The sequence below is a fragment of the Haplochromis burtoni genome, unplaced genomic scaffold (genome assembly GCF_018398535.1).
Source record: "Haplochromis burtoni strain Fernald_Lab_line unplaced genomic scaffold, NCSU_Asbu1 Contig_230, whole genome shotgun sequence".
Lineage (NCBI taxonomy): Eukaryota > Metazoa > Chordata > Actinopteri > Cichliformes > Cichlidae > Haplochromis > Haplochromis burtoni.
The window spans coordinates 432,353-454,174 of record NW_024582591.1 but is presented as its reverse complement, the minus strand read 5'-3'; the positions used below and the strand labels follow the sequence as shown (position 1 = coordinate 454,174).

At 41.7% G+C, this 21,822-nt stretch overlaps 2 protein-coding genes and 1 long non-coding RNA gene across 5 annotated transcripts; 2 read left to right on the top strand and 1 right to left on the bottom strand.

Annotated features, from left to right (window-relative positions):
- The first annotated feature begins 1,482 nt into the window (after positions 1–1,482).
- LOC102295193 (DOMON domain-containing protein FRRS1L) lies at positions 1,483–5,037 on the top strand. Its single transcript, XM_005937553.3, has 6 exons — positions 1,483–1,638; positions 1,854–2,078; positions 2,419–2,503; positions 2,769–2,907; positions 4,071–4,317; positions 4,406–5,037. Exons 1-6 carry the CDS (start codon positions 1,560–1,562, stop codon positions 4,576–4,578), a joined length of 948 nt encoding a protein of 315 aa, XP_005937615.1. The 5' UTR covers positions 1,483–1,559; the 3' UTR covers positions 4,579–5,037.
- A 128-nt stretch (positions 5,038–5,165) lies between these two features.
- LOC121815492 lies at positions 5,166–9,676 on the bottom strand. The gene is made up of 2 exons (XR_006055138.1): positions 9,574–9,676; positions 5,166–7,772 (listed from the first exon to the last, which is right to left on the bottom strand). It is a non-coding gene; the product is annotated as an uncharacterized LOC121815492 (long non-coding RNA).
- Positions 6,361–21,822, top strand: tmem245 (transmembrane protein 245). 3 transcript variants are annotated; one of them, XM_014338499.2, is made up of 18 exons: positions 6,361–7,035; positions 8,134–8,251; positions 8,784–8,879; positions 9,183–9,290; positions 9,641–9,850; positions 9,949–10,118; positions 13,218–13,241; positions 14,982–15,086; positions 15,168–15,250; positions 15,336–15,426; positions 15,512–15,610; positions 15,702–15,830; positions 16,164–16,286; positions 17,364–17,509; positions 17,593–17,693; positions 17,799–17,973; positions 19,317–19,511; positions 19,602–21,822. In XM_014338499.2, exons 1-18 carry the CDS (start codon positions 6,361–6,363, stop codon positions 19,648–19,650), a joined length of 2,697 nt encoding a protein of 898 aa, XP_014193985.1. In that variant the 3' UTR covers positions 19,651–21,822. The 3 variants fall into 3 exon arrangements, with proteins under 3 accessions (XP_014193985.1, XP_005937616.1, XP_014193986.1); XM_005937554.3 differs by having other exon boundaries at positions 19,599–21,822; XM_014338500.2 differs by lacking the exon at positions 13,218–13,241 and having other exon boundaries at positions 19,599–21,822.

The window sequence follows — 21,822 nt, the reverse complement described above, 5'->3', positions numbered from 1 at the left end:
ACAGACATGAACAGCAAAGATTCACAGCATTACTGGTGAAATCCTTACCTGCTGTTGCTGCCAAAAATCGTAAACTCTGATGGATTTCAACTTGCTTTGTTTTTAACAAAAACACTGAAGTATTAAATTCAAGTGACTTTCTCTTTTTGGTCTTTCCTTGTGTTTACATTTAGGTAATTTTATCAACCACACACTTGCTGATTTATTTTTAATAAAAATGTAAAATAATACTATCCATTTTGTTTTTCTAAAATAAACTTTAGATTTGCAGATACTTTTGATAAGTGTTTATGTATGGACATAACATTTTGATGTCACCCTTCTGCGTTAGGGGCACTTGGAATGATTTACGGGCATTTATAATTCCCATCTGCTGCAGATCCTCCTGGTTTATTTATTTTTTCGTCATTGTCTTGTACGTCAGCAACTTGACATTAAATTTGGGACTTACCAGAATTTTTTCATCTGGCTCTTCTTTACAGATTTGTTGATAAAGTACAGCAAAGAAAAGTGTAAGATGCTCTGTATGATTCTATGATGAAGCTAAATAAAAGTTCAAAAAAAGAGCAAACCGTGGATTTATGTCGCCATCAAGTGGCAGGACTGTGACTTTGTGCACTCACAGAGAAAACGGGACAGAGCCTCTTTTTCTTTTTCGGTGGGCCGAGGTACCCGACTGTAGGATCTGACTATAGTCAGCTGCGACATAAGATACCATCTGGTCGCCTCTCCAAGGGGAAGTGTCAGGAAGATTACACGGAGTAGACCCAGGACTCAGATACCTGGCAGAAAATGGATGTGTGGATGCAAAAGTACTTGTTATGATAAATTAATGTAAGGTCACATATCTACTCAAAGTATGTCCACGATCATGCCCAGCTAAAAAGTCCCTGCTCACTTTGAATGCTCACTTATATGTAGCTACCTGGACTGACACGTAGTGACATTAAGCACCACATTTAGAAATGACGTATAATACTCCCAGAGAGTGCATGTGAACATAGTGGATATGCAACCATTTTTTATGGAACAGAATCTGGACCTTTTAAAAATCGCATATATGCACATATAACAAGCAGAGTGATATAGATTAAAAACAAGAGGAAAAACAGTGTAAAAGGAACAGCTTAAATTCGTGTCTTCAGTAAATAATTTTCGGAGAGAGGAGTGCAAACATGATTGGTAATTTTTAGGTTAGGTTAGATTAGATTACTTCCAAATTTTGGATGAATAAACACAATTTAACGCATGGCTCGTCAGAACAATAGAAGCTCTGTGGTATATTTGGTGTCAGTGACTAGGACTAAAATTCCGATTGCAGCCGAGGCAATAAAATCTTACTCTACAGGCTAATTATTTTACATTGCATCATCTTATACTCCAAACATGTGAAATACTGTGTCAGCTGTTGTGGAAACGTTGTTCAATCTCCAATTGATCGATGGTGACAGCAGCACGTAGCGTCTGCTCATTGGACGTTACTGTGATTGACTGAGGAGACGAGATGAGAGGGCGGCTGGGCGATACCATTCATCCGGCCCAACACCGAAAAATAGCCTATGAAAAGATTAATGAGCTCTAGAAGCCATCAGGACTGCGGTTTCAAAGAGGATTATGGGCGTGTAGCTGAATTCGATGGTAAGATTACGAATCTGGGTAATTTAGAGCTGGATTAGCCTCCTAATCAGACGCGGTGTCCCCTCGCATCCCTGCGAATAAACAGGATGAGGAGACGGTTTTGTGACGCTGCAAGGAAACCTGCGAAGATGCAGAAATTCAAACAGTGATGGACATCCAGTTTTCTTCCAGATCGGTTTAACCGTTTTTGTTTTTTGTATTTATTGTTTTACCAGCGTTCCCTTTTTTGTTGGTCATGATTTTCCTGCGGAGGCTTGTGCAGCTTTCGGTGCTGCTGATCCACGCTGGATGGTGGGGGGTCGCGCCGAGCCCCACCGATGAGGGAGCACTCCGGACTGGCCACGGAGAGCACGGAGAGCCTGGACACCAAGAGCCTCACAAGGACTCCTACAGCACCTTTGCCTCCGAGTTTCTGGAGTCCAGATATCTGTCCGATGATGGTGAGGATGTCACTCAGTCCACTAAAGATGAGCAGCTAGTGGTTTTGTTTGCATGCTTTTTTTTCCACACACAAGCACACAGGGCCTAGCATGGGCAGGACAAAGGTTAATATGTGCCAGTGTTGTCTTGCATCCAACCTGTCACCTCAATATGAGGCCTTTCAGCACCCAGGCCAGCTCCCCGATGGTAGCTGCCCACCCCTTCTTTCTCCTCACCCACACACAGAGTGCAGATGACCTCTCCTCAGTTGGCCTTCATCACTGAATACATGTATCAGCTGTTTAGTGTGTAATCAACAAAATTCACGTTATTTATTTACTTATTTGCTGTGTTTCGCAGGTTACCCATTCCCCACAGCACCCCCAGTTGACCCCTTTGCCAAGATCAAAGTCAGCGACTGTGGAGTAACAAAGGGCTGCATAAGGTTAGAGATCCACCTCTGTTTTTCTCTAAAAAGAGCTCGAGTGTTACTGTAATCCCTGGGGGTCCTTCATCCCAGATGCTCCTGACGTCAGAGAGCCAGAGCTAAACATGGGAATGCTCAGCAAGCTAATCTTTCTTCTTTGTAACCTGGATTCAGTTTCTTTTAAAAAGTGTCCTCATTTGTTTAGATGAGCTCTGTCTGCCCAGCTGAGATCCTATCTCTAGTGAATGACCGTGAGCATTTGCATATATTTATCTGCACTCAGGTACGGGAAGCCGGGGTGCGATGCAGAGACGTGTGACTACTTTCTGAGTTATCGTCGCATCGGGACAGATGTGGAGTTTGAGCTGAGCGCAGATACGGATGGCTGGGTGGCTGTAGGTTTCTCATCTGATAAGAAAATGGTGAGCAGCTCTGCAACATCTCTGACTGCTAAAAGTTACACAGGTCTTGTGTCTTATTTGGGACAGCAAACCATGTGTTTGTATCTTTTGGGCTGCATATAATTATGATTTATTTGTTTTATCGCTTCAGGGTACAGAAAAATTAGCAGTCCCACGTCAAACTCATGGATAAGAATTTTTTTGACTGTAAGAGATTGAACCAATTAAATATGAAATTCAGTGACTCAGCAGGTCTCCACAATAAACTCTCTGTTTCAATGTTTCAAAACTTAAAAAAACATATATTAATTTATTAGCCAGTTTGTTTAATAAAAACATTGTTTGGGTTAAAGTAAACCCTTTCACAATTTAATCCAATGAGGCGAAGCTTGTGCTGTTTTTTCCCCCAGGTCAAAACATTGACATCACAACAGTGTGACTGATACGTTGCAACCACAGTCCTGGAGCAACATTTATGTAACTTTTTGCGAAGACTAAAAGCATGATATTGCATCACATGCAATATCATGCTGCATGCATGCATCACAGTTGCTGCAGATTTCTCAGATGAACATCTGTGATGGAAATCTCTAATTCACCATGTCCCAAAGGATCTCCATTAGATTGAGATCTGGTGACTATGGAGGCCCTTTAAGTACAGTGAACTCGTTGTCATTTTCAAGAACCCAGTTTGACACAATTTGAGCTTTAAGACATGTTGTGTTATCTTGCTGGAGGCAGCCATCAGAGGATAGGTACAGTGTGCCAATAAAGGGATTAATATTTTCAGCAACAATCTCAAGAATGGCTGCTCACTGGATATTTTCTTTTACAAGGAATTCTTTGGAAAACATAGAGATGTTTACATGGGAAAAATCCCAGCCGATCAGCAGTTTCTGAAATACTCAGATTAGTCTGTCTGGCACCAGCAACCAAGTTCAAAGTCACTTAAATCACTTTTCTTCCCAATTCTGATGTTCATTTTGGACTTCAGAAGGTCATCTTAATATCTTAAATGTTTAAATGCTTAAATGCACTGAGCCATGTGACTGGCTCATGGGTATTTTTTATTTTAATGAACTGGCCTGGAAGTGTATATTTTACCTTGACTGTATCATAATGGTCAGTTTTTTCAAGAACTAAATTTATGCACATTTTGGAAATAACAGTCTTTGTTTCCTTAGGGAGGAGACGATGTTATGGCCTGTGTGCACGATGATAACGGGCGCGTGCGGATACATCACTTCTACAACGTCGGCCAGTGGGCCAAGGAGATCAAGAGGAATCCGGCTCGAGACGAAGAGGGCATATTTGAGAACAACCGCGTCACCTGCCGTTTCAAGCGACCGTTATACGTCCCACGAGAGGAAACGCTTGTGGACTTACACCTCTCGTGGTACTACCTGTTTGCATGGGGACCTGCTATTCAAGGTGAGCAATGAGTCTTTAGCATCAGATTACACTGCCCATTTTTTTAGCCCTTGCCCGTGACATCTCCTTCATCTTACCTGTCCAACAGGTTCCATCACGAGGCACGATATTGACAGTCCTCCAGTCAGCGAGCACATGATCAGCATCTATAAGTACGTGGACATCTTCATGCCCTCCACAGCTTATCAGACATTTAATTCTCCCCTCTGCTTACTGCTCATAGTAGCTCTCACCTTCTACCTGCTGATGGGGACGCCATAACGAAGCACAGCACAGCACAGCACAGCAGAGAGAGGATGAAGCAGCAATAAAAAAAGTTTAAATCTGATGCCACATACAAGTGCCCTCTTTGCACAGACTGTGTTAGATATATTGAACATGAAAGACTATATATTCATAACTCACACAGCATCTTGAAGTATTAAAGCAACACTCTAGAGGTGACATGTGCTGATCTGAGTATTAGACAAGAGGGCAGAGTAGTAGTAGTAGTTTAAAATAGGCCAGTCATTTTCAGTGTTAACGATAGCTTCCAGTTATATAAAAATATGAGGACTCCATTCCAACAAATACATCTCACAAGACTTTGAAACCCTGCATGCACTGGAAAATCTGGGAATGGTTTCAGACACCCACCGTGCACTGGTGAATAATGTCAAACTTTGCCAAAACAACGGGTTTCTGAGGATGAAAGGAAAATAAAACAGCTCTCACAAATGCTTCCCGTCTCCTCACCCTGCTACGTTTCTGTGGATCTCAGCCTTAAAAAAATAAAATAAAAATGTTGTTTGCTGGTGTTAGAAATATGGACTGCAGGGTTTCAGGAACAACCCGGTGCATCTACTATGTAAAAGATTTTCGTATACTTTTTTTTTTACATCCTTGTCTGATTTCATCATCTCACTTCCTCAACCACAGTAACTGCTTTGTTTATCAGTACTGTGACACTGTGACTCACAGCAAGACTGATGAGAAGAGTTACTACTATTGCCTGTTCAAGCAATAACACGGTTAACAGAAACATTTTGCTCTTATATGAAGTAATATTTTTTTTCCCTGGGTTGCTATTGTAGCTTTTGAAGTGTATTAAAAATGGTTGAATATGTTAATATGTCTCCCACTGAAACATCTGTCGCTGCTGTGCTTATTGCTAAGAACATAGTCTATACAAAATACAGACGCTGTAGTGAATGCAGAGACTGCCTTCTCACTCTGGAAGTATAAAGCCAAAGGGCATGACTTTAATAGAATGTAACATAATTAGATTTTGAGCAGTGGCTACGTGTAGTATGATGTGCAGCCTGATAAAATGTACAAATTACTCATACATTCACACTCGTGAGAGGCTGGGCAGAAGATAAAATACACAAGAAAGCGCAGAAAATAACAAACCAACAAAAAACACACCACCTTTTACACACCACCTGCTTTTCAAGCACATGAAATGGGCAGTGGGAAAAATAAAGGGGTTGTAGAAATTTTCATAAAAAAGTAAATGAATGTACAAATGCAATGGTATTCATATAAAAACCATTGTATATTTATGCGTGGTTGTTTTGTTTTGTTTTTCTTACCAGTTAACCTAACATGCATGCCTACCATGGGAAGAAGCTGTAGGGCACAGGGAGAATATGCAGCTTTTGAACAGAAAGACCCCACACAGCCATGAGATTCAAACCCAGTGGAAGTGGAAGCTAGTGTGGTGTCAACTTGAAGTCAACTTACCGTACCATTTAAAAAACAAATGTTTAAAAAAGGATCTCGGAATTTCAGAAAACCTGATCATCATGACTCTAATTGTCTTGAAGACACTTTGTTTAACAATGTAATGTAATTATTTTTATTTATATATTTTAAATAGCTATGATGTGTATTGCTGCTTGAATTAAGTACTTTATAACACCACCTTGTAACATTAATAAAACAATAATAAAAAATAAACCGGAAGAAAAGTGGTAAGTTAAAAAAAAAAAGAAAAAGAAAACAGGAAGGAACGCGCGACATCACGGACACTTCATTGCCCATGAGGCCTTTGGGCATTCGATGTTGCTACGTCATTGTTTTCCTCCCTCACGCGGTGGAACAGTTGGACGGGCTGGCGGAGCTGAAACTGGGAACATGGCAGACGAGGAGGATTCGGCGCCGGATCCCGCCGCTGTCTCTCCCCCAGAGAGCCCTCACGCTGGGCAGCCTCACTTTGTTTCTTTCTCGGAGAGCTTCCAGCCGGCTGTCGGGATGATGAGCCAACTGCTAACCCAGCCCTCCTCCCTGAAGTTTGACAAGAACATAAAACAGGCCTTCTACAACACCGGGGCGATGATATTTGTGGCTATCTGCTGCGGGGCAGCTGTCCTGGTCTATTTCATCCTCGAGGCTTTCCTCCGCCCGCTGCTCTGGGCTGTGCTCTGCGGCACCTTCCTCCACCCCTTCAAATACTCCCTGGCTCGTCTCGGCCGTTCATGGCTCAGCGGCCTGCAAGACAGCGGGACGCCCATAGTGGTGGGGACGCTGCTGGTCCCGGTGTGGTGTCTCAACTACGGGGTGGAGGCGATGGGTAGGGTAGTTCTGGAGAAGCTCACGATACTCCTGGTTATCGGGGCGGGGGCACCGCTGGTTTACTTCCTCTACCTTTTCTGGAGTGTCATCGGTATGCAGGTGATCCTCGGGCACGTCTGTGGGGTCATCGGGAACGCGCTGGACTGTTTCCACTTTATGTGGGTGAGTGACAGTAGAGTGACAATCCTCTCTCTGACAGAATGACAAAGGGCCCCTCTGTCCGTCAGAGTGGGTGCTGTTAGGTCAGCTCTGTGTAAACTGTGGCACATATTTTAAATATTATCTGGGACAGAATGTTAAAAGTTATACTTTAAACGTCAATGATTTTATTACTCGCCTGATTGTGTGGGTCTTACTATAGTAAACTAGTAATCTTACGATAACAAACTAGTAGTCTTTTGATTGTTGGTTGGGTAAAAACAAAAATCAAATATGAAAAGCTCACATCACGTTATTTGCACAGAAAATTATCTACAGAGGGAGTAATAACAGTAATTGTGAATTTCATTCCTACTTAATCCCGTTTTGTGTGTCTGATTAAAATGAACTCAGAATTAAAATGTTGACTGTACAAATGTACAAATGTTATTATCATGTTGTCATAAATGTCATTTAGCAATAGGCAATAGTTGACAAAGAATAATTGGGGGATTAAAGTTGACTGGCTGCTGCAGTGTGTCTCTAATAAAGACTTATTCGATTAACCTAAACAGAAAATGTGTTTCTTGGAATATGTGTGCAAACTTTTATGTAAGTTGATCTAATTTCCTGCAGTTCCAGCATCTGATCGATCGGTACCTCATTCCCAAACAGCTCCAGGGGCCAGAACCCGTCCGCCTCATCCAAATTGCATTAAATGTTCTTCTTTCTCTGAATGCGGAGTTCAGCTGACAGAGGGCCTGTGTTTATAAATAGGATGGAGGACATTATATTAAATTACATCAAGGCATGTCTTTGTGAGGAGCGACACAAGCTGAGATCTTTATGAGCAGTCGATTAAACTTCTAGTGTAGTCTTAAGTGCTCACTGCTAAACAGGAGCAGAGCGTTTGTAAAACTGGATGAGTTTAGGAAGAAAAAACATCAACACAAAGTGATTATCACAAAAACTGTTCAATTATACTTTTTAAGACTCATGAAGTTTAAAGGTTCAGCATCAAATGATGATTATGATGCAATGGAAGAGAATAGAAGTCTCAGTATATTTAATTAAAATACCCTCTGTTTCATTATTGTGCATCTTTGTTTTACTTCGTCACAGGTGGGGACTGTCGTGTTTGGATACTTGCTGGCGGTTTGTTTTAAGTGGAGTCCTCAAACTGAGCGGTACCTGAGGACTCTGGCACTTCCTGTCTGGGCTGTCCTGCTCTTCTACATCGGTGAGTGTGGACAGCGCCCACAGCCAGCCATACAAGCTGCCTCTTTGGACTGCAGGAGATTTCTTCTAAATGTGGTCAATAAGTTGCTGCCTGTACAAATCCACTTGTCTTTGAAACAGAGGGCACGCAGAGTTGTGCGGTAAGATGAGGATGTTGAAAGTATTTTTAGCACACTTAACACTTGCTCTGAGCTTCAGGCGTGAAGTTTTAAAAAGTGACTGAAAGCTGGTTAAGAAGAAGTTCTGCCTTAAAAGGAGGTTTCTGGGCACATGTGAGAAAATGTTTTCTGCTTTGAAGTTTTTAAAAGTGCTTTCATAGCAACAGTCAACATTGTATGTCATATTTGTTTATGAATATGGTTCAGCTCATCAGGCAAGACTAGCAGAGTCATGCTTGACAAGGAATATACCTGTTAAGCCAGTAATGTCGTCCTGCAGTTTAACTACAACAGCTTTCTCTCAATCTAGTTAAATGTATCCATCCGTAACTCATCCATCTTCTTCCACTTATCCAATTCCTCTATCTGTTTTAGTGTCTCTGACTGGCTCATGGAGAGTCCCCATATTTGTGGTTGTGGTTGGGCTTCTCATCGTGGGCTACCAAGAGAAACCACCTGTCCCTGGCACAGGTGAAAATATACTATCACACCTGTACACTGACATACATTGACATTTACCACAATGAGATACCTTTACTCACCATTAACTAGGTAATAAATATGGTCAAATGAGCACAAGTCTATGATGTGCTTAGATTAAGTTGCCTTTAGCCACATTTGCCTAAGCCTAGCTTTACGTGAAATATAAGTGACTTGAGGTGACTGGTTGGGCTACGCTCATCAGACCAGCTTTGATCTTTCCTACTGTGCATCCTCCGCTCTGCCTGCCTGCCTTTGTGTTTCGTTATATTCAGTCTCTCTTGATCTCCCCAGGTGAGCTTTCAGGGCAGGTGCTGTCATTTGCTGCTAACACTATTTACATGGCAATCTCCTGTAGCAACCTTCAACCCAAAACCGAACTCAGTGGAAGCTCCTCCACAGGTAAGCTAGCTGCATTGTATTCAGTCTATTAAAGAAGATGATACAGATGTCCCAGATATCTGGGCTGTAAGGTTTATGAAATGAGAGAACTGGCAGATTGAACAGAGGGAATCAGACCTCTGAACATACTGTTCGATAAATGTTCAGAGCATTGCTAATTGGTCAGAAAAATGTCAAGTTTTAAAACCCAAGATATGCAATTTCAGTTTTACATTCTTTATTTCTTTTTTTTACTGTAGCTGCTTTGGCTTTACCAATTTAGCCACAGCGGCTGAAACTCAACTGCTTTGTTCTTTCTTTCTCTTCCTCTTCTGTGCTTCCTCTGTCTGCTTTCCCTCATCCGCTCATAGATGGTGTGCAGTCTGTGGGTCCCGTGCCTTCCACTCCTGGGTTTCCCGGGTTCGCTGGGAGCTCTCGTACATTGCCCGGCCTCTTCCAGAGAGAGAAAAGCTCCCACAGAGCCAGTGATATTTACTTTATTCTGCTGGTCTGGGCTATTGTCTTGGTGCAGGTCTGGCTCAACCTGTGGATACTACAACTGCTCCCTATTCCTGTGGCCGGTAACACACACACAGACATACAAACAGATATGTGCACACTTTCAGTTACTCCTCGTCAGTCGGATTTTACTCATGTGCATGTTGGCTCACTGATCTAGTGTGGGTTCTGAAGAAGCTGGTGGTCCGGTTTGGTATGAAGAGCTTTGCAGAGAGGACTCTTACCTCGTGGTGGACGGTGCTAGAGAAGTTTGGACGTGAGCGTGAAGAGGCATTGCTCCCTGGACCAATCAAAGGCCTTGCTCAGTTCCTCCTACGTATCGACACTAAGGTAATGTAAGAGCTGCCTGTGAAGCTGATGTCCTTATTTCCTCTGCCTTTGACTTTATACTTCCCCATCCAGACACACTTTATCTGCAACTGCTTGATAACAAATTACTTATCAAAATATCTCAGGAAAACTGAAAGTCTCAAAATGCTCTGTTGTTATCAGTCATATTACATATGTTAGTTTCATTTTTAATGTCTAAATTTAGCCAGTGTAAAGATCTGCCAGGTCCTAAATTTATTAAAATGAAATTGGTAAATTCATATTAAATTGCCAAAAACGGGGGCTTTTTAGTTTCCTTTACCTTTAACAGAGGATTTTAGCTGCTGTTTTTGTTTTTCAGCCTTTTAGTTTTGACCCAGTTGCAACAATCTCATCAGTGTCATTTACGGCAACAGCTGGAAGCTATTTTTAGCAAAAAGCTGTATTAAACCAAGTGTGCGCTAAACTGCCCAGCACCAAATGGTAGACGGACAAAATTAGCACTTAGCTGAGGAACACTTTAAAATCAGTTCATTAAAAAACGGAGCTAAAAGGAGAGTGAATATTAGCCTGATGCCCGCATCATCAGGTGGGCAAGAAAATACTCATGCATCAGTGATGTTGTTGCTCCATATCTGCTGGATGTGTAAGTATGCAGTTGTTTTGTTTCCAATCAAAATTTAGAGGCAAAATATCTCCAAATCTCTCAATATAGACTAAAAATCTCAAAAAACAAAGCAACGCAGAGCAGAATTTTTTGCCGACATTTTAGAGTGAGTGACAGGATTAGTGCTACATGGTTTACATTTCTCAGGTTTTATAAATAATGATGTCATTGCTGTAATCTTATACACTTTTCTGCCTTGCCCTCACAGTTTTGGGATGTATTTGTGTTCTGTCTTTGTAATCACATTGATTTGCATCCCACTTGTATTGCCAGTCCACACTCACTGTAGTTAGTGTATCTTGTCTGCCACTTCCTGAGGGGTGTACTATGAAGCAGCTTCCGCAGAGTTTGACTTTTTTGTTTTCATGCATTAGTTGGTCCCATGAAACCTAAAACCTCATTCAAACCTGACGGGTATTTCCAATTTTAATGTTAACCCATGGTTTCTGTGACAGGCTCTGTCCTCGCTTACATAAAAGTGGGAGTTGGTGGTGGGTTCATCATTTGACTCCTGCACAAAATGGACTGCAGCAGCTATACTGGTGCTGCCAATAACTCAAGATGGAGCAATTCAGCAGAAAAATATTAATCGCATAAATTAATAAATTAGTATATTTATTTTACCACTCAGTCCACTCCTGGTGCTGCTATTTAATGTAGAGATCTACAAATTAGAATCATGATGCGTTTCATCATGAAGTGCATTCAGGTTTGACACTGTAATTAGATAACTTTTGTTATTGACTAAATTGAATTAAATAAATTTTCTTAATTGAATAACCTCTGTAATAAATTCCAGTAGACTGCTATCGCAGCAGTGTAAAACGTAGCATTTACACAAGTTCAGTGCCTGGGAATTCCTGTGAAAACACAACATGTACAGTTGTTGTCAGTTTACATTCATCACAGGCATAAACATCATAGTAAATTTGGACTTTTAACGATTTTTTTGAGCTGTTCTTTTTTCCAGACTTGTATTATTGTAGACCATATATGTTTAATGACTTTAAGGAAAAAAAGAAATGGGAGCATGAGTTTGAACTTATTTTAGATTTTCTCTCATCCAAATAGTCTGGAACATATACATACACGCCCAAATGTATACACATACTCAAGTGGTCCCGAAGGTTCTACAGTGCCTTTTAATCTGACAGGGCCAAGGCCTATTAACTCCTCATTAATTATTGACTACAGCTGGTAGTTTCTCTTTGCCAGCACAAAAAGGATTTGCTTGGCAGGACTCATTTGATTGACCTCAGACCAATAGGAAACTCAAAGGAGCCCAACCCGAGAACCACCGAGGCTCAAGAACTGGAAACTGTTGGAACACCAACATCACTGTCCACAGTGAAGTGAATTTTACATTGCAGTGGATTGAGAGGGTGTTGACCAAGAAAGAAACCCCTGCTTTAAAATCAACACATTCAAGCTCCTCTGAAGTTTGCAGCTGCTCAAACAGATAAGCCAAATGCCCTCTGGAGAAAAGTTTATGGTCAGGCAAGATAAAGATTGAACTTTTGGGCCACAATGACTAGAAGTGTAAACATGAGGAACACTGTACTGAGTGTCAAGCATAGTAGTGGTAGCATCATGCTCTGGACCCGTTTTGCTGCCAGTGGCATAAGGTACATTACAGAGAAGATTCTTAAACTTGATCTTAAATGAACAGATAGGTTCAGGTTGAAACTTGAACACAGTTGGTAGTTCCAACAGGACAATGATCCCAAACACATATCGAAACTGGTGTTGGAATCGATAAAGTAGGCTAGCATTGAGCTTCTTGAATGGCCTTCCCAAAGCCCCAACCTCAACCCTTTGAATATTCGTGGACTATGCTGAAAGGCTGGGTCTGCTCCAGGAATTATGCCTAAAGCTTGTCGATGGCTACCGGAAGCATTTGGTTGACTTGCTAAGAGACATTTAAACAAAATAATAGTGGAGATTTATGTATATATTTTGACCCTTAGTGGATTAGAGAAGAGCCAAAATAAATACAAACAACTGAGTTCAAAGAAATCATTAAAAGCCCCAAATGACCTGTGATTGTATGTAAACCGACCACAGCTGTACCGTTTGCACTGCTGTAACTTAACTGCTAGACTTTGTTCAGTGCTGTTATGTACAGCTTAACAGATTGCATGTCAGCTGATAATCTATATCACTCTTAGGGCAACTTGGTTGGAAAAGAAGTGAAACCGTATCACTTGGAGATGATGTTAGACAAAAACTTCTGAAAATAGCTTTAAAACGCGAGCTGCCCTTCTGAAACCTCTGGCTATAGTCTCAACATACCTTGCTAACACATGAATTCCTCTTTGTAGTACACCGCTCTGACCCCTCAGAGCCTGTACCCACACAGAGCTTGTATTCTTGTTGCACGGGTACATGTGATGACTGCTGCAAAACTCTTTCCAATAATAATTTTCCCAATGTCTCTTTGTCTCCTCCCCAAGCTCTGGCATTGGCTTAACAAGCAGGTAATGATTTGGAGGAGCAGAGTGCTGAGAGAGCGAGACTGAGAGAAAGTGGGCTTGTGTGTGAGAGACATTGAGAAAACAAGGGCAAATAAATAAATAACTTGTATTTATGTGCGGGTGTGTGTGTGACAGCGTGAGCACACCTTGTAGCGGCTTGGACTGGCATTTTACCCATCCACTGTCATCACCTCTGCCATCCTGTCTAAACATCTGTCCTCTTGCTTCTTTCCAGCTTTTATTTTGACAGTGAGCTACAGCCGGGGTGTTGCACTCAATAATCCCTCAGCCCCGACTGTATCTTCTCTGCTTTGACCTGAGTTTGTCTTGAGTGTGTGTGTGTGTGTGTGTGTGAGCTGCCTCAAAGAGTAGTGTTAAATGGGGGGGGGGTTCCTTTTTTTCCCCCGGAAATTTTAATTTTTTTATTTTTTAGGTGTGGCTAAGGGACTGGACAAAACAATGGAAACACGGTTATTCAATGTGAGGAACTAAACTTAGTGAATATATTGGCCACCTTTGGACCATTTGGCTCTGTGGAGCTGGTTATTACCATAGACTGTATATAAAAGATGGAGATTAGCACTGGGCTGTCACTCATTGTTTGGTCTTTGTTGTTGTTGTTCTTTTAGTTTTAAAGTAAGACATCAGAAAAGAGGCTTGGCTCAAATTGAGATTTTTGTGGAAACTACATGCTCAGTCAGCAGCCAGGACCAAATTTCAAACCCTTTTTTGTCATCTGTTTTACTCTTACATTTGACCATATTGTACAACATACAACATTCTGCTTTTATTTTTGTTTTGTTTTTTTGTTTTGTTTGTATTTTAATAAGGCTTGAAACTATTGATGAGACCACAAACTCTCTCTGTAGTTCTCAATTTGAACTATATACAGAATGGCTGTAGCTCCCGTTGACCTCAATGTACCTACAAGCCTGCATTTTGCATCTGAAGGCCACCAGGTCACAATAACTATGGTTGGAAAAAGACTTGCTTTCTGTCTTGACCTCAGTACAAATTTAAAGTGTTTACAATCTATTCAATTCAGTTCGGTTTTATTTATATAGCACCAAATCACACAAGTTGCCTCAAGGCACTTTATACTCTGATTCTGGCTGTTATTTATGAACTAGAGTGTCTTTTATTTAGAATTATCACAGGTGTTGATTCAGTTCAGTCATTTCTGATGATGTAGTTTATATTTTTAATACAGTGCCGATGTGCTGCATTGGGAATGTAGTGTTTGTCGTTGTGCGGCCTGTGTATAACTTTTTAGAGGTCTCATGCTCTTTGCAGAAAATGCCATGTCATGTCACCATCAATATAATAAACCATTACGCCATGGCCTTAGTGCAAAAAGAGAGGGTTCTGCTAACAGAGCTTTGATTTTAATGCAGTTTTGGCGCATTGAGAAACCTGAGTCGAGAACAGAGAGCTCACTTTGAAAGTGATGTCATGTCTGTTTGTCGTTAAACCAACAACCCAAAACGCCACTTGCATGATTTAATGCTTCAGTGCAAGAATGGGTGCATGCATTGTATGAGTACAGATATGCTGTTATTGTCCACTGTGAGGACTTTTTACGTCTAAAATGACTTTTCACAAGTGATAAGGACACAGGTTTCTCCATGTGCATGTTTTTACCTCCTTTAAAGTTGTACTGATGAGTCTATTTTGCCATCTTCCTATTATCCCCCCCCCTTCTCCCTGTCTTTGCCCTCCTTTCCTTTTTATCTGTGCACCCAGATGGTTGTGTGGCTGGAGCGATCTCTGGATAAAATCATCAGTATCTTCATCATCTTCCTCTTGGTCACAGGGACCCTGCTCATGGCTCTGCTGCTCACTGCTATGGTAGGTTTTTGGGTTTTTTAACCTGACTTCACATCATTTACACTGATGATGGATAAAAAAAATAAACATTAATCTTTGTAGGTTCATCACGAAAGTGCTCACATCATCGACGTAACCAGTAACCTCATCAATGAGACCGTATCTAACCATCCAGAATGGGCCAAGTAGGACAGTCCACTCTGTTTTTCTGTGTTTATTTTTAGACTTTCCTCTCATTTGCTAAAACAACCTTACTTTGTCCTCTGTTAGTCTCCTTCCAGAAGCCCGCGTGGTCCAGAAAGCTCTAAATTCAGCTGCTACTAATGTCTACCAGCATGGGAGAGAATGGATAACACAAAAGGTCAGGACAGTAATTTTCACTGATAATAATGGAATAGAGCCAGACAGCGAGGAATGTGACCAATCTGTTTCCTTTGTGTGTGCAGCTTCATAAGATTTTAGGAGATAAGGTGAACCAAACTGCAGTGATTGAGAAGCAAGTTTTAGAACTTTGGGACCGACTGTATCACTCCTGGTTTGTGAAGGTAGTGTCAGAGTTTTGTGTTTATTGTCTCCCAAAGTCTGTTCTTCAGTATTGTTCAGTTTTACATAAAATACTATGGCCACATTTTTCAGAATGTAACCCACTCTGGACGGCATCGTGGGAATAAGATGACTCACAGACAGAACAGCTGGCTGGGGGACATCCTGGACTGGAAGGACATTGCTTCCTTTCTGCAGGAAAATATTGAGACACTACTGTCTGTAAGTATGAACGTATGTAACGTACACTATAATGCCAAGTGTTTCAATCACTTCCATGGCCACAGGTGCATAAAATCACCAAAGCATGCAGACCGCTTCTACAAACGTCTGTGAAAGGATGGGTCGCTCTCAGGAGCTCTGAATTCCATCATGATATCGTGATAAGATCCCACCTCTGCAGTCCAAGACCATTTTGTTTTCTTAGATCAGGACATCAGCCATGAAAGCACCATGCCAGCACTGCCCCACTAGCAGCATTTGCAAATTTACAACTTAGATAGAAGTACAGTTTTCTGTGGATGGTGTGTTTATTGTTGCCTCGTCATTTTGCAGATCCTGGAGTCTTTGTGGGTTGTAATGAGCAGGAACGTTGGCCTCCTCATCTCCACCACGACCACTCTCCTCACCGTCTTGTTCCACAGCGGCACGGCGCTCCTCAACTTTGCACTGAGTTTGGTATGAAATGCTGATCACAGCCACGTCGTTTTCTCTATTTTATAAAGTCCAACTGTTTGCAAAATTGATTATCATTATTCTTTTGTAATGCACAAAAGTAAGCAGAAAGTGTTCAGCTTAACTGCAAGTGTTTCTCAAAAATATTCTAATAGATTTATAGAAATCTGAGGCCGAATAATGTCCTGCAGACTCGTCCATAAAAATGTTCTCAGACTTATGTTTAGCTAAAGATCATTCCCAACTGTGTGCTTAGGTTGATTTATAAATAATGCTTACTAACATTAAACGTGTCAGTGGTGTGTGCTTGTTTGCTGTGCTTTCTGCAATGGAGGCAGTGCTTCTTTTAAGCATTGTTTAAACTGTTGTGGTACATTTAAACTCCTTCATATTAAGCACACACTCACACTCTGATGGGTGCACTAGGGGCAATCTGGTATTTAGTATCTTGTCCAGAGTCATTTTGAAATGCATACTTGAGGAGCCTGGGATCAAATCGCCGACCTTCCTTTTAGTAGATGACCCGCCTGGGGCACCTCAAGGAGGCGCTATCATTAGCTAACTTAACAAGGCATTCATTCCACTAAAACATCTTCTTAAATAAGTATTTTGCCAGGTTGTGTAAAAAAACAAACAAACATGATCCATAACCTGAGATCAGTTTAAATTGATGACACTGGCCTTGAGTTTTTTCTCCTCAATAAATAATGCCAGCACAAATGAGCAGTAGTCTGGAATGGCCATGGACCTTTACAAAGATCAAAATCACCTTAAAGTTAGAGGAGACTGAGGCCAGGAAACATTCACTGGACTAAAATAGTGAGCTGACATTAGAGCCAAACACGCATCCTGGAAGCGTGTCAACTCCACAGTGACCGAGGTGGGGCTTGGACATGTCATCTGTTCCTCACCCACAATACAGGACTTTACTGAGCATTGTTAACTGTGTATATTTAATGGTGTTGCTCTTTCTGTCTTATTTTAATAAAGTAGACTAGCCACATTTACTCTTAAAGATTTAAAAAGCTAATCAGATAGTCTTATATTTAGCACAGCTGCCATTTTTACTCCTTCCTGTAGGTGATTTTCCTGACTACTCTCTTCTACCTGCTGAGCTCCAGTGGAGAATACTACAAACCGGTTAAATGGGTGATCAGCTTAACTCCTCTCTCTCAGCCGGGACCCTCCAGTAACATCATCGGCCAGTCTGTTGAAGAGGCCATCAGGTAGTCGCATGCGTAAAAGCTACAGAATCTAAATTTGTACCTTGGCGAGATTATTTTTGACCATATTTGTGTTTGTTTTGAAGAGGAGTGTTTGACGCCTCTCTGAAAATGGCCGGATTCTACGGCCTCTACACTTGGCTCACTCACACTATCTTTGGCATCAACATCGTCTTCATTCCTTCTGGTGAGTCAGCGTGTCCGCAGCAGATTGTGCTGTCGTTATGTTCGCACCTGCCAAGCCACACTCAGTGTTTTGTCACTCTCTGAATCCCTCTTTCCTGGCCTGAAGCTCTGGCTGCCATCCTGGGTGCCGTGCCGTTCCTGGGGACCTATTGGGCAGCTGTGCCGGCAGTGTGTGACCTGTGGTTGGCGCAGGGTGAAGGTGTCAAGGCCCTGCTGCTGCTCATCTGCCACCTGCTCCCAACATATTTTGTGGATACAGCCATCTACTCTGATATATCAGGGTATGTATGCGTGACCAGCTTATTTGAGCTTCTCTTTATGGCACTGGGACATCTGACAAACAAATCGCACCAAACCACCTGTGACTGTTAACATAATACACACAAGTCCGCTTGCTGGCCTAATGTGGGTTTGAAAGAAAACTGTACAGTTGTACGAGTCTATAAACAGCGTCTCTGTTTGCCTCTGTTTCATAAACTCCCTGCTGTGGACAGATAATGCTCCTGTCTTCGAACTTCAAGCCCTACTATCTTTACATACAGTTTACATACACACTCAAATGCATACATCAACTCAAATCTTTTAATAAGCAGTGCTGAAGATTCTACAATGTCTTGTAACTTGATAAGGCCAAGGCCTATTAATTTCTCGTTAGTTATTATGATTGAGTACATCTGGCAGTTTCTCTTTACCAGCTTAAAAAGGATTTGACTGACAGCACTCATTGGATTGACCAAATGGGAACATCCCAAGAATTCAATGAAGATCTAAGTAGGAGAATTATAGATTTACACTAGTTGTGAAGGTCTCTTGGAGCTATTTCCGAACACCTGCAGATTCTAAGATCATCAGTTTAAGTAGTTCTAGCTAAGTACAAGTTATTCAGATGTGTCACCAGTTTGCCAGGGTCTGGAGGAAGTCCCGAGCTGCCACCCTCAGATGAGAGGAAAATGGTTAGGATGTTTGAGAACAATTCAGGACCTATCAAGGTTGAAGCCTGTAGGAAACTGGAGGAACACCAGCGTCACTTTCCACAGAGAAGCCAGTTTTACCATGAACTGAGAGGATGACGACCAAGAAAGAAGTGCTCAAAAATTGACGTCTTTAAGTTCAACTGAAATTTTCAGCTGCTCACATGGACACGCCAAATCTTCTAGAGAAAAGTTTGATGGTGAGACGTATCAAAGAGTGAGTTTTTGTCCACAATGACAAGAGGTATGTTTGTAGTGAGTGAAAGCGAGGCTTACAAACCTAAGAAGGCTGTACTAGCTGTCATGCTCCAGGGCTGCTCTGCTGCTAGTGGTACTAGTACATTGCACAAAGTGGCTGGAATAATGAAGGAGGATCTCTAAATTCTTCCCCTCAAATCAATCGTTGGACACAGTGGTTTGTTTCAACAGGACAGTGACCCTCAAACACACATCAAAACTGGTTGTGGAATGGATAAAAGCTCAAACTGACCTTGATGGGTATATATAAACTTCTGACCACAGCTGCGGTTTGGGGAAAGCTAACTTTTTAGCCTGTTTTAGCCTTTAGCTGCATCACATGTGTGCACTGATACAGTAGCTGCCTGCCAGCCTTTCCACTGTGTTTTAAACCATTTCTTTTGTCTTTGTCTCAGAGGTGGACACCCATATTTGACAGGCCTGGCGGTGGCAGGTGGTGCGTACTATCTGGGTCTGGAGGGGGCTATTATTGGGCCTATCCTCCTCTGCATCCTGGTGGTGGCAGCCAACATCTACAGCGCTATGCTGATGAGCCCCAGCTCTGCAGTGCCCACACCAGTGCAGCCAAACTGGCCTCCCCACCCTATGAGGTAAGACGCATGAAGAACAAACAGCAGATTAGATGTCTTTAAAAAAATGCAAACCACCCAGTCAGTTGTCTTCTTGTCTGTGATTAGTAGGACCTTTACGGATGCCACTCCCTCTGTCCTGAAGAAGACCTGTGAATGAGCACATGAGGAAACGACATCCAGCTTCCTATAGGCTGATTCCTCAGGGGAATTGCTCCCCTCCCTGAAGCTCCTCCCTGTGTGGCCTGACTCCATAGGGACGCCCTGACTGAAAAAGAGGCATAGCAGCTGGTCACCCATGATGCTATGTGCTTAGCTGAACGGTTTCTCAGAGCGATATGGCACCAGCTCCTTTCATTCAGCAGCACACAAAAACTCCTGTAAGCATGCACCCTAATCCCAAACTTGGACCAATGACATCACATTGGGTTTACGATTGTGTATGGCGGAGCCATCGATGCTAATCACATCATCGCTCAGAACTCAGTGCCTAATTTATTTTGTGATATTGAGAAATGCCTAAAAATGACTGTGTCGTTTGTGGTGAACTGTAAGATGATATATTTTATCTACAAGACCCCTGATTTCCAGCCTGCACTCCTTGGCTGTATCTGTGCTACCGTACGTGGTTGTGCAGTATTTGTACTCCCTACCTCTCTCCTAATGGAGGCTCAAGTAGAGTTTGTAGTAAAGGCAGGTTTTCTAAAAAAAAAAAAAAACTTCTTGCCACAGTTGTTGTCTCATGTGACTCAAGTAACTGAGTAATTAGACAGGGACCTGTTATTATGCTTATTTCTAGCTACATATTCGTATTGTGAGACTATAAATGAGTATTTCGTTAAAACTGACATCACACTCTCGAAGCATTGGCCACTGTATGTGCAGTGACATCGCCACAGCTCTGTACCAGTTACACCAGCGCCGAGGGTGCAAGGACTCGCTACAGTATTCTCCTGAACGATAGGTGTCGCTACTCAGACAAAAAGTCCATGTCAGTGCTGGTAAGAAGTCAAAACCAGAACCAAAGAAATCAGAAGATTTCTTTTCTCCCTTTCAACCTGTTGTAACATCTCCCTCTGTGTAATCTGTGGCAGCTGCTGCACGAGGTTACATAAGTTAAGCGGTGTAGCACTGGCCAAAACGACATCAAAGCTCGGTGTTGTTCACAAGGGCGAGGAACATAAATGGACCCTCACACAGCTGCTAAGTTCACCTGCTGTTTGAAGAAGCCCTCTTTCTTCTGATTGGCTTCCCCTCGCCTGGCTTCCACACAGAAGCCAGTGCTCATAAACCCCGCCTCCTAATCACCATACAAGGAAATCTGTGCCAAGCTGATGTCAGGAGTTGGCAAAATGATTGCCTCTCATAAAGATTAGTTTTATATACATTTACCTCATTTTTTGATGCACATTTAATATGATCACTGTAATTGGATAGTAGTATAAACACTATGATACACGAACGATAGAAAATAAGGATAGGTCCCATTTAACCGTTTTTATTTTTACTCTTTAGTTACTGTGTCATTCACGATTCCGTGATCGTAGCTGTGACATTCTCAGCTTTGACAACGGTGTTCACTCCTGCTTTACTGAACCAAGCTTTGTTACCACTGTTTGTCTTTTTTTGTTTGTACGATTCAGTTATTATTAATAATAAAAATAATCTATTTTTATTGGCTACAGGTTTAGACTGATGATGATGACTACTTCTAATGGATCAGATTACACATCTTACAATCAGATTTTAGTCTGGTTCCATTATCAGAGGATGTTTTTTATTTTATTTTATTTTGAATGTATTTAAAGATTAAGATTGTGTTGTACACATATGTGTGAAACCAAGTTTTTAATTCCTTACATTCTCTGCTGATCTCTCACCTTTGCACTCAGAAAATCTTGATTGAGCAATTTTGTGAAGCACTTTCAAGTTTTTTTTTGCTTCCTTTTAAAGTTTTTTTTAGGGCTGCGACTGTTGTCCCGGTCACAAGATTTCATTGACAGTTTAGACTTCACACACCTCAAATCCTATTTTAACCTCTTTTGCTCTTGCACTTCGTGCGCCACACTGTAACTCGAGTCAGAGCACTTGTCTGAGAGGAGAGTGTAAAGCAGGTTGCGGTCACTTGAAGCTTTAATAAAGAAGCAGATGACTCGTATGCAATGTGACTGATCAGACATGGCTACCATGTTAGCTGTCTGAGAGTGGGACAGTGTGATGTGCTAAGAGTTTCAACCCAATACTGTAGTTTTCCTTTTGTACTGATGCTGTGGTTTTGTTTTTTTATTAATACTGGATATGCACTGATACAATAAACATGATCTAAACTGCA

Coding starts and splice junctions, on each gene's coding strand:
- tmem245 (XM_005937554.3), top strand. CDS start 6,361: ATGTTGCTACGTCATTGTTTTCCTCCCTCACGCGGTGGAACAGTTGGA. Junction 8,880..9,182: donor ACCACCTGTCCCTGGCACAG/GTGAAAATATAC, acceptor TGATCTCCCCAG/GTGAGCTTTCAGGGCAGGTG. Junction 13,242..14,981: donor GGCATTGGCTTAACAAGCAG/GTAATGATTTGG, acceptor CTGTGCACCCAG/ATGGTTGTGTGGCTGGAGCG.
- LOC102295193 (XM_005937553.3), top strand. CDS start 1,560: ATGAAAAGATTAATGAGCTCTAGAAGCCATCAGGACTGCGGTTTCAAA. Junction 2,504..2,768: donor GTAACAAAGGGCTGCATAAG/GTTAGAGATCCA, acceptor ATCTGCACTCAG/GTACGGGAAGCCGGGGTGCG. Junction 2,908..4,070: donor TCTCATCTGATAAGAAAATG/GTGAGCAGCTCT, acceptor TTGTTTCCTTAG/GGAGGAGACGATGTTATGGC.